The sequence below is a fragment of the Acomys minous genome (genome assembly GCF_964271855.1).
Source record: "Acomys minous genome assembly, chromosome: 4".
Taxonomy (NCBI): Eukaryota; Metazoa; Chordata; class Mammalia; order Rodentia; family Muridae; genus Acomys; species Acomys minous.
The window spans coordinates 106,347,781-106,360,255 of NC_140486.1; the positions used below are offsets into that span (position 1 = coordinate 106,347,781).

Consider the following 12,475-nt stretch of genomic DNA (forward strand, 5'->3'; position numbering starts at 1 on the left):
AAGAGAGGAATCAGCGCTGTTGTAAAGATTATCATGTTTACTTTCCTTCAGTGAGATCAGTTGTTTACATCAAGTCTTCTTGCTTTTCTTTCCACTCCTATACTCCAGAAACATATGTATTATAAATGTGTTTTGGAAGCCTAGACCCTTAATTTTAATAGAATTAAAGAAGTCTCTGGGGGGGGTTGACTTAATTTAAGTGAGATTATCAGGCAGCCATCTCTCTTGTATAATCTAAGGGTTCTTTGTTTTTTGTTTTTACAGTTTTGATTTACACAGGGTTAAAGAAAGACACCAAGTGGTGAAGGAGAATAAGCATTTTATTAATAAGAGACTCGGAGACTCTAGGCCCAGGTCTTCTCTATTTATATTCATGACATGTGTGATCTATTCTGACAGGAAGGAAAGAAATAAAAAATGTTCCTTGCAGTGCAGGTCAGCATGCCCTTTTCTTTAAGCATAGTCCTATTTACTCAATATTTAGCCAGAGAGAAACAAATATCTCAGTGTGAAGTTAACCTTTTTTGGCTCCAGTAGCTCTGTCATTAGCATATTGGCATTAACAAGCGTTTTTTTGGAAAGGAATACACATAAGATGCAAAATGTTTGAGCTTAGGAGAGGTGACACAAAGGATACAAAAGATGATACCCACAAGATTTCCAAAACAAGAACAAAAATCAACTCCCTAGAAACAAACAAACAAACAAAAATCCATAGCTGTATTAGAACAGTTATTGCTTACTCAATGTCCTGGAAGAAAGCTTTTTAAAAAATTTTTATGTTATATGGCGATTTGATCCCATAACCAGCATCAGACATGATTTGAATACCCCAATGTGATGACGTTAAGACAGGCAATCATTTTGCCTTATGAGGCAAACCGTATTGAGAGTTTTACCTTTGTTTCTCTCTTTCCCTGGAGATTTCTATGCTTTAGAAAGGGATCATTTGGCAAAGAAATCAAAGAAAGCTTGCTGTTGTTATTCCTGTCATTTCATCAGCTAAACAGAGTGTAGGCAGTTTAGATGCATTTTATCTAAGTTCCCAGCTAGAGCATACTACCTGCCTTGAGAACTTGTATTTTTATTCTGGAAAAGCTAATTCCAAGATAAGCAGAATGAGTGTTGCTGGACCCACATCACAAATCATTTTTGCATTTTCCTTCCAGCTACGGGAAAAAAAAAATGGGCAAAAGCAACTGCTTTCAGTTTTCCCTTTTCAACTTTTTGTACCACAATACTATATAATGGCAATCAAATATTTTCTACCATGCATTCTTGTATAAAACCTTATGTTCTCTCTCTATAACCATCAAAGAGTGTTTGAAAGACATTATCTCTACACTCCAAAGCAAGAACGGTGAAATCAGATGGTTTAAAACCTCCTTTAGTTAGCTTGGGTTCTGTTTTCTAGGGCAAAAATTAAGTTTGAGTCAGATCAATAAAAATGAAACTTGGGGGTTCTGTAGAGATGAGCCAGCGGATAGCGTTTGCGTTGCACTTGCAGAAGACGCAAGTTTGGATTTCAGCATCTGAGTCAGGCGGCTCACAACCACCTGTAACATCAGCTTTGGCCTTCTTCTGACTTCTGTGGGCACCTGTATTCATGTGCACATACCCATACATAGAAACATAGTTAAAAATAATCTAAAATGTAAAAAAAAAATGTCTGTTATTTTCTAGAATATTTCATTCTGTGGTGAATTTCAATTTGCTGAGTTAGAGCCTGGTTTGTTTCTTTCTCTGGTTTTGTTTTGCAGATTATTATTAAATCGATATGTAGCTTTTTACATTTTGCCCCATATTTCCCCAAAGTTCCAGCCTCGTTTTCTCCAAGTGTGGACACACTAATATTCTACTGTACGTTAATTTCCAGGTTGGATGATCGACGCTGACAGCAGACCTAAATTCAAGGAGTTGGCTGCTGAGTTTTCAAGGATGGCTAGAGATCCTCAAAGATACCTAGTTATTCAGGTTAGTTGTTGTGACATTGCACTTAAGACTCGCCAATAGCAAACTCTACCTAAACTTCAAAAAACATCCAGTGATCAAGTGACCACGTGAAGCAACCTTCGAATTCATGGCTCTGAATACGGTTCTATTAACTGAGACAAAGCTGGCTTTAAAAGGCAAATGCTACATGTTCTCTCTCACGTGCATACACACACACATACACACACACACACACACACACACACACACACACACACACACACACACTATAGGGCACAAGATTAGAAAGAGGCCATTACAGAAGAAAAAGAGGCATTAAGAGAAAGATAACTCAGGACAAGAGGTTAATATAATACATATGGCCTAGAAGTAGAAAGACTATTTGGGAAAGGAAAGATGTGAAAGCAGGCAGGGAAGTGGAGTGCAAGAGGATGATAAACCAATGCAACCTAAGCATGAAAATGCTGTTATAACGCCACAGTAAAACCCATTACTTGCATGTTAACTTTAAACGCTTGTGTGGATTGTTTTGTTGCATGAGGTGTATAGTACTCAAGCAATAACTAAATTCAAATGAGTTGATGCCCATCTAAAGACCAGACCAAAAGATAGTTCCCATTCCATGCCATAAGTCAAGCAAATTGGCTCATTTAATTAATATAATAATTCCTCTGTGGTTATTTTCACCTGAAGCACACACAGCTGTAACTTGAATAGTCTCAGTCATCTCTTTACTGAAAAGAAGCTTTAGTTTTAAGTAGACCGACATGCAGGCGAAGGGCATATTGTAGAAGATAAGGATTTTCAGTCATTTTCACGCAAGTTAACTCTCACAAACCAACATTGCTTACCAACTATAACAAACTTTGGAAAAGGTAAAAATATTTAAGAAACGCTAAATTGAACAGAGCCTCTCAGGGGTTTTAATATCTCTTCCACACCCATATATTCTCTATATGTCACTGTGCAATGACATTTAAGTGCCACCATTTTGACACTGATGCCATTATACTACAAGACAAACCATCAGTGTCTGCATTCTCACCCAATAACATCAGCGTACACACGCTAAATAACAACTAAGCCAATGGCCTCTTGTCATCGGTTTTGAACCCGTACAGCTTATTCTCAGACCTGAGGTGGATTTTACCACCCTCACAACATGCACAGCACCTGCCTTCCTTGTTTGTTGTTGTGGTTGTGGTTGTATTTATCGCATTCTTCTTGTAATCCACTTCTTAAATACCATTTAATATCTAACCATATCACAGGACTCTTTTTGGCTAATAGTTAAGCTAAAGCTTTTTTTTTTTAAACTGATAACATGAATTCTCCAGCCATTTGCTATTCTATTATATAAACTTGCAATTAAAACCACATGTTATGAAGGAGAGAGTAATGACTTGTGCATTTCTCATGGGCAATGTTTCAGGGTGATGATCGTATGAAGCTTCCCAGTCCAAATGACAGCAAATTCTTCCAGAATCTCTTGGATGAAGAGGATTTGGAAGATATGATGGATGCTGAAGAATACTTGGTTCCCCAGGCCTTCAACATCCCTCCTCCCATCTACACATCCAGAGCAAGGATTGACTCCAACAGGGTAAGAAGTAATTACTGACAAGTACCATACTTCTGAGAAACAAATTTGTACACATTGATGGTAAAGCATTATTCCATCTAACTATACAGCTAATTACTGCAATTTCTGTATTAAAAGAATACTACACACAAACACACACACACACACCACACTAACCATAGAGCTGACTTTGGAAGTTAAGAATAAATAATTTAGTAAGTACCCTGAGTGTCACAATTTAGAACGAAATCACCTTGTTCGTCTTAAGATAAATTTTAATTTCTAAAAATCAAACTAATAAAACTTTGTTCGTATAATAATGAAAACACTTACCTAGTAGGCTCTCTATTGTTCTTTTTTTTTAAATATGGTATGCCATATTAATGAATACCAGCACACCTTTTTTTCACTCATTGAAGAAACATTTTTTTTCTGCTAAGTGAAATACAACCACTGAAGAGTGTGTGAGCCTTTAAACCACACCGATTATATTTAGAAGCCCAGTGAATCTTCACTAAGACATTGATTTAAGTTTTAACAGAAGCTTCTGGGAAAAATTTACACTTCAAATATTAAAACCACTTCATGTGCTATGAGCTTTTCACTAAATGATGTCAAACCCATTTGTTTGTGTTTGAAGACTCACTTGTCAGGACTGAAGAGAAGGCACTTAGGAGTGTGGATTGCTTTTGCAATAGACTTGAGTTCAGTTTCTAGAATCCATGTCAGACAGGTAAAACTCCAGCTCCCAGGGATTCAGTGTCCTCTACTTGCTTCTGGAGACAGCTGCACTCACCTGCTCAAACACGTATAAATATACATTCATTTTAAATAAAACAAATCTTACTTAAATATTTTAATTTTAAAAAATCACTTGTGATTCATTCAACATGTGTCTCTACATACTAAATGTTCACACACATATATTCAAGGAATTTCCATGTAATTCACACTTCCAGAACATATACAAGCACCCCAATAAGCAAAGAACTGAAACCAAGCTAGATGCCCATTTAACTGATGACTTGATAATGAAAATGAGGTGTATATATATATATATATATATATATATATATATATATATATATATATATATATATATTATAAGCAAGAAAGAAAAATGAAATCACTAATTTTTCAGGAAAATAATGTACTTGAAGTAGCGAAGCTCAAAAAGAAAAGAAGACCTCCATGTTCTTTTTACATGAATCCTAGCCTATAATGTATACATGTGTGTATAAAAGAGCTGTAAACGTGGGATAAAATTTATACAAAATATCAAGAGTATTACTAGATGACAAGGAAGGACAAGATATTGGCAAAAGGACACACATCATTAAAAAGCTACAACCTCAGTTGTTTTTCTAGTTTCAACTCCCTCATAGTTTTCTTCTTTTTATACTGGGCAAATGAATTCAACTTTCCAGGCATTGAAATAGCAAGGATCATAAATAAACAGGTGAATAAATAAGTGAGTTGATGACAAAGGTGTAAAGCCCTAGATGAATCAGAAATCTGCAGAATGGCCGTTCTAACTATACAGAAGCCTGCTGACCTGTTTGGTGTTTGGAACTGGACGAGTGTATGAGTAGGCTCCTCAGACGAGCTGTATATTTTTTGCTTATGAGGTAATTAGAAGTATGCTATTTTATTAATTTTGTAACATGTCTGGGTTAATGAAAGAGCTACAAAGACAGATAGTCTACACACAGCTTGGCAAATGCTACAGTAAATGATTTCTTGGTCATTATCGAGTGTGGAGATATAATGACTTTAAGTCTATACTTGGTTTCTTCCATGAATAAGATATAAACAGGATGATTAATTGTCTTCTAGGAAACAGCTTCCCCCTTTGCTCTTTCCATCTCAAAATATTGTCACAGAAATACAACAGAATGTCCTATACCTCTCAGCCATAAGCTTAAGGGAAACCTCAAATTTCTTGTCATTCTGTAGGATGGATGTAACTTTATTTCACATGGGCAACAATAAGGTAATAATACCTAGTTTTACTATTCAACACATGTATATGTTGACAACTCTGTCGTTATGCCAACTCAATGACACTGTCTTGTTGTTATCACACCTTACAAGAAACCTGTCACGCAGACATGAGGTGATTAGTCTAGTGTCCTGTGGTTAACCTGCAGAAGAACAGAATTCTTATCTAGGCCTTCTGTCTCTAGTGCAATGTATTTTTAACCTTAAAACTACAAGTTTGTTTCCATGATATGTTTGCTATTCTTGGCATCAACCTCAGTATCTGGGACATGTCAGTAAATTTCCCTCACAGTTTGGTCATAAAATACAACTCATATAGTTCGCATCTTTTAAACTTTTCCCTCCATTTGAGAGATTGCTTGCATAAAGGCAAAGTGACAACAAATGTATGAGCACACTGGTAATCTCAGCACTGGGTGTGCTGAGGCAGGAGAATTTTTGTGAATTCATTGCCAGTCGGCATTAGTATGATTCCAATCCCGGCCTGGCTAAATAGTGAGTTCCGGTCTTAAAAAGTGGACAAAAGGAAAACAAATGACAATAGGAAAAAAGAAAAGAAGAGAGGAGGAAGGGAGGAAGGGGCAGGCATCAAACCCAGTTTTCTTTTCTGTGAAAAAAAAAATACATAATTACAACCAAAACTGAAAATTTTTCATGGTCCCAATAGGAGGCAATAATTACATGGTTTAAATTTTTAATTCATAAGCCAGTTGGTGGTAGTGCATGCCACTAACTGGTCCACAGAAGCAGGTAGATCTCTGAGTTCAAGGCCAGCCTCATCTACAGAGTGAGTTCCAGGACAACCAAGGCTACATAGAGAAAAAAAAAACCAGTTTTGAAAAAAAATATTAATTCATGTAGATATTGTGAATATCAGTCTTTGTTGGAGGCAGGAAAGTCTGTAGGTATAAAGGGGCATTCCTGCTCTCCATATAGAGCAAAAATGACCAAATATCACTCTTGCAAGTATTGTTCTGAAAGTAAAATTCATCACTTTGTTTTCACTTTTCATTGCAATAATCAATGTTCAGGAAAAGTTTTGTTTCTTGAAGTGAAATGTTATCAAGATAATAAGACTAAGGCATGGTTCGTTTTCTTTTTATGAGAATTCTCAAATTCCAGTTTTCCTTTCTTTTCATTTATCATGGTTAACACATGGAATTCTTAATGACAGTTTGCACTAACTAAACAGAAGCAGACAAAGGAGGAACCAGGTGGGGAAGCGCTTGACCTTTAGTGCATTTGTCTTGTTCTGCATTTTGATTTCCTACCCGCAAACTCTTTCTTAAATTTTCAGTGTCTGGAAAGGAGTGTTATTTAATACCACTTACTTAGGAGTTTTAAAATTTTTAAGTGTGTGTGTATGTGTGTGTGTGTGTGTGTGTGTGTGTGTGTGTGTGTGTGTGCGTGCGTGCGCGCACGCATGCATGCATGCATGCGTGTATTCCATGTTACACCTATGAAAATTCAAAGCTATACCTCTAAGAAATTAACTCTTTATATTAAAAAAAAAAAGAAAATTCAAAGCTATGCTCTGGTGGCATCTTCACTGTCCACCTTATTTCAGGCAGGGTCTTTCTTCCACTACTGTGTATGCAAATGTAGCTGGCTTGTAACTCTCTGGTCACAGGCCACCTCTCATTAGAAGAGGTAGGATTATAAACATGTGCAAGTGCATCTGGCCTTGCATAGGTTCTGTGATCCAGACTGAGACCCCAGTGCTTTCACAGTAACTACTTTATCTACTGAGCCATCTCCTTAGGCCATAAAAATTCTTGGTCATTTCTATTGCCCTAATTTTAAATATCAGGTTTTATATAACTTTTATTTCAATTTATGATATGTACAAATATTATTTCCATCCTTGTCTACAATACTGTTACATTATTTTACAGTTACTTCTGTGGTCAAGTTATGTAATAAGGGACTATATTAAAGTGAATAAGGATGAAATGCTTATAAATATATTTGATAAACCTTTAGTATCAGGTAGACATTCAGTTTTTGAATACAAAATGCACCCTTTGTATATATATTTTACTAATGTTCTGGGTCTTTCTATAGCATTAGTTTCTCATTTTAAATTAATACAACTGTACCCATCTATATGAATGTCACACAATTAATGTAGGAATTACATTTTTTCTAGTAAAAGGCAGATAATCTCTTTTAGAATGACAGTTTGCATTTTTACTTTTATATTTGTCAATAATATATATATATACAGATACTTTCTTACTAGGTTTGCTACTCATGACAAGCCTGTTGATGTTTACTCTTTAATTCTGTATATGTTTTAACATAAAAATTATTAAAGCAAACTCTTCTGTAGTGTGTTAAATTGTTTTAAATTTCACAAGTGGGTCAGCAAGATGGCAAATGGGTAAGGTACTTACCATTGGGCCTGATGACCTGAGTTGGATTCGCAAACCTATATACCTGTTAGAAAGAGAGAACCTATTCTATCAAGTTGTACGTTAACCCCCACACATGCACTGTGGCCCATACATGTGTGCATACACAAAATAAGTAAATAAATACAATGTAAAATTTTAAACCCATATATTTTTTTATCAATTATAACCTTATAACAGTGCATAAACTAATGATACAATGCTAAAATTTGTCCAGGAAGCTAGTAAAAATAAGTTTAAAACACACAAGAAAATTCTCATTCCTTAAATAGCTGATGCTATTATTATTATTAGCTATAACTGTACAATATTAAATATTTTTATCAAGATAATGTGCTCATATCATCTACTCTAATATTATATAAACAAGAGAACAAAAAAGCCACTTAACTTCTGAAAACATTAGTTCTCTGCATTCATAAAAGTGTCTAGGGTGGAGTCATTTACCACCTGCTACCGACTAAACTTCTCCTTTTCTTCCCCTAAATGACAATATCATTAAAAGAAACTAAATCGTTGGCTGGAAAGATGGCTCAGGAGTTAAGAGTACTTTCTGCTATACTGGAGAATGCAAGTTCAGTGCCTGGAATCTAACTCAGGTGTTTCACAGCCAGCTGTAACTCCAGCTTGAGGGGATTTGATGTTTCTGGCTTCCACAAACCCTCATGTGCACATAAACAAGTACAGGACACAGACACAGACACACACACACACACACACACACACACACACACACACACACATTCACACCTACATAATTAAAATAATAAAATCGATAAACTAATTAAAATAAATTGGAAATCAGATGTGACATTATGGACCCAATTGAGGATATGTTGGGCTTAGTGGTCACGTCATTAAAAAGGATCATGTCATCTTTCTGTAGTCATCAGGATGCTGAACTGGATCATGTATAGTCTCTTCACATTAAAATTACTTTATAATAGATTGGCATTTTTAGAAATTATAATCCAGATATGGGAGTGTATTTTATTCTTAGGACTATTTGATTGGGAAACAGCCCAGTGCATCTTGAGTTACCTCAGTACACAACCATTTTCCTTACACGACTGGATATAGAAGAGAAGATGAGGCAGACACAACTTAAGGAAGTGCCTCACAGCTGGGTGACACAGGCGAAGGTGCTGGGTGATATAACAAGGTTACTCTTTGTGCAATTTACCAAGGATCAATATTAATTCTAACAACAGCTGCTTCTTGATGATAAATGATTGTAGTCTCGGGGTATTGGTTTTACATTTTGTCCAAGAGCTATCAAGGTTTCCTGCAGTTTATCCTTGACAAGATGCTTGAGGTTTTGTTTTTAATCTCTAATCCCGATGTGGTAGCTCTGCTTATTAGATTCCATATTAGTAGCTTTTTTTTTTTTTTTTTTTTTTTTTTTTTTTTTGTCTCAGGAGTCTTTTTCCCAGCAGCTAACCTTCTTAAATTTTTCAGTATATTATAGACATGGTAAACAAATCGATATATGTGAATGACAATAGATGAATTAATACAATTGAATGGTTGTTATAGGTTTGGCATTGTGGTGGGCAGTGACTATAGTGTTGGAAGAGGATGTTTTGTCTTCAGAGTCATATTCTAGCTGAGGACATTAGTATTAAGAGGGAAACACCAAACACTGTAGAGAAAAGGGAAAACAACCCAAATCAAGACAAGAGATTAGTTTGCATTCCCACCAGCAATGAAGGAGTGTTCCTCTCTCCCCACATCCTCGCCAGCATGTGGTGTCGCTTGAATTTTTGACCTTAGCCATTCTGATGGGTGTAAGATGGAATCTCAGAGTTGTTTTGATTTGCATTTCCCTGATGACTACGGAGGTTGAGCATTTCTTTAAGTGTTTCTCAGCCATTTGATATTCCTCTGTTGAGAATTCTCTGTTTAGTTCCAAGCCCTGGTAGCACTCAGAGGAAGGACAGCAGGTTACCAAGAAGAGACTTGATACCCTATGAGCATATACAGGGGGAGGTAATCCCCCTCAGGAACAGTCATAGGGGAGGGGAATAGGGGGAAAATGGGAGGGAGGGAAGAATGGGAGGATACAAGGGATGGGATAACCATTGAGATGTAACAAGAATAAATTAATAATAATAAAAAAAAGACAAGAGATTAGAGGAAGCCATTTTACCCATGTCTTCATGAAGGAAGAGCAGGAGGCTCAGAAGAGGGTCAGATGGAAAAGGACCAAAACCAAACAAAAGCCAACGTAAGATAAGGCACATGCATTCTAATTATTTTTATCATCTTTGTTTTTATATTTTTTTTTTATATTGTGCAGGCTTGAGACCCGGCTTATCAGAGGAGAAAATGCACTTTCTTCCATTTTTCTTTTTTTCTTGCCAGGGTTAAATCTTGGTTTTAAAGGTTGCTCCTCCTCTCTAAATGTTCCTATTCAAAGCAAAGTCCTTTTCAGCTCCATTCAAAACACTTTAGGAATTCCTTTCTCGTTTCTCTTGCCACAATTCTAATTCAGACTTTATCACTTCATAGTTCCCAGGACAATCTCTCCCTAAGTTCTCATTTCTAGTATATAAATAGTCTCCAAAAGGCTCCATCTTTCTTTCTTTCTTTCTTTCTTTCTTTCTTTCTTTCTTTCTTTCTTTCTCTTTCTTACTTCCATCATTCCTTCCTTCCCTTTATCTCGTGCTGGGGAGCACACCCAGAAATTCATGCACCCTTGGTGAGTTTTCTACCACTGAGCTACACCTACAGCCAGTAACAGGTTTTTACACTCATGTAGTACTTTAGATTTGTCTGTAAAATTTTTTAATATGGCCTTTACGTTGTACCAAACACAGTAATATTCATAGTTCATCCCAGTGCCCAATCGTTTATTGGCACCAATTCCTTTCTCTTGCCTTCTTTCCTTTCACCCTTTTTCTTCATTCTCCTCTTTCTCCTCCTTCCCTTCTACAGTGCACTTTTGCATTCTCTTCATCAGTGGGAAAAGTTTGAATGATAGTATGTCTTATTAGAATTTTCTTTATATGGTATGTAATCACCGCCATTATCAGTGTAAAAATCATTCAGCATTTATCCTAGGGACACCTTTCTCATTCCAGTTGACTGGTCACTGCAATTTAATTTTCATCACTCGGCAGCTCATACACACACACACACACACACACACACACACACACACACACACACACACACACAACCCAAAAACCTGCAAGCATTATTTGAACTCATGCTTTTCAAAGGGCTTTCCTGTTGGAACTTTCTGTCTTAGTGTGGAGGTTTGGATAATTTGGGGGGTTTTTAATGTTACCTGTCCTATAGATAATAGATTTTTTTCCCCTGTTTAAAATAATGTAATGTAAAATTGCATTCATTTTCTTCCTAGGTTTTGGGACTAATGGAGATATCAAGACCTTTTGATCTGTCTGATTTTATATTAACTATATATTCACAACTGGGACCTCCTACCCACAAACTTGACAAAGGATGGATATCGATAATAAATACCAAAAATATTTTAAGAATAAGTTAGAATACATTAGCTCCTATTTATAAAATTCCCTATTATCACTTACAAAGCAATATTCTCATTCCATAACCATAACAGGCTTTTTTTTTTTACAATAACCTCAACATAATCTTCTCTCTTCTCTTACTTTCCTGCTTCCTCCACCTCTCTTTGTTTTCAAGTATGGTTCCCTCTAGAAAGTCAATTTACCTGGAAATCCTCTGCACAGAAATGCACACAGTGTTTTTAGTCCTCAGCACTGGTATAAAGAACTCTAAGCATCGTACTTTACATCATGGTATTTTGAGGTACACGCAGAAGCAATTGTGTGCTCATGAAGAGCAAGAGCTGGCAGAGACCTAAACGACTTTCTAGCACAAACTTTTTTTCATTTCATATACATGTAAACTAATATTTGGAAGGACAACATTCACACTCCAGTGTCCTTTCGCCTAAGAGAAGGGTGCATAGCCCTTGCTCCAATCTCTTGGATCTAGTATTCAGTCTTTCATTGGTTCTGTCACTTTGTTTTTGCTGGTGAAAGCTATGGAAGTCTTGATTTTTACTTCCAGTCTAATGAGATTTAGTATCAACTGGCTTAAAAGGCTCCTGCTGGGAGTGCAATGAGAAGCCAGATCCCCCGCTGCTGTTGGCCTCCTCTGTTTATGCTTCCAAGAGACTCCCTGTAATCAAGAAGTAATGGTTTAGGAAGATCAAAGGGATCTGATGGAGCCAAGATCGAAGCAAAAAGCAGGGCAAAGGGTGTCCGCATTTGAACTTAGTAATGACATACTTGACAAAAAAATAATCTTTACATGTTTACCAGATGTCACAATTTCCCAATGCAAATCTACATATAACTATCTATTGATTACTTATTTCTGCTGTAAACTCTACTCAGAGCTTTTTACACAGATTACACTTTTTCCTTCACAACACAATAGAAAGCAATACTATTCACTTACTGGCCAAAGTAGAAAATATGATGGATTGACTTGTTTGTATTTAGTGATTTTTAACTGTCATCCTTCATTG

General features: G+C 36.3%; 1 protein-coding gene across 6 annotated transcripts in view; it reads left to right on the forward strand.

The window, feature by feature from the left end:
• ERBB4 (erb-b2 receptor tyrosine kinase 4) overlaps positions 1 to 12,475 on the forward strand; it is a 1,013,384-nt gene that overhangs the window by 966,601 nt on the left and 34,308 nt on the right. For all 6 annotated transcript variants that reach the window (XM_084778333.1, XM_084778334.1, XM_084778335.1 and 3 more), the window contains 2 exons: positions 1,877 to 1,974; positions 3,386 to 3,556. In XM_084778333.1, the coding sequence (XP_084634459.1) occupies positions 1,877 to 1,974; positions 3,386 to 3,556 (269 nt within the window). The remainder of the gene's footprint in view (positions 1 to 1,876; positions 1,975 to 3,385; positions 3,557 to 12,475) is intronic.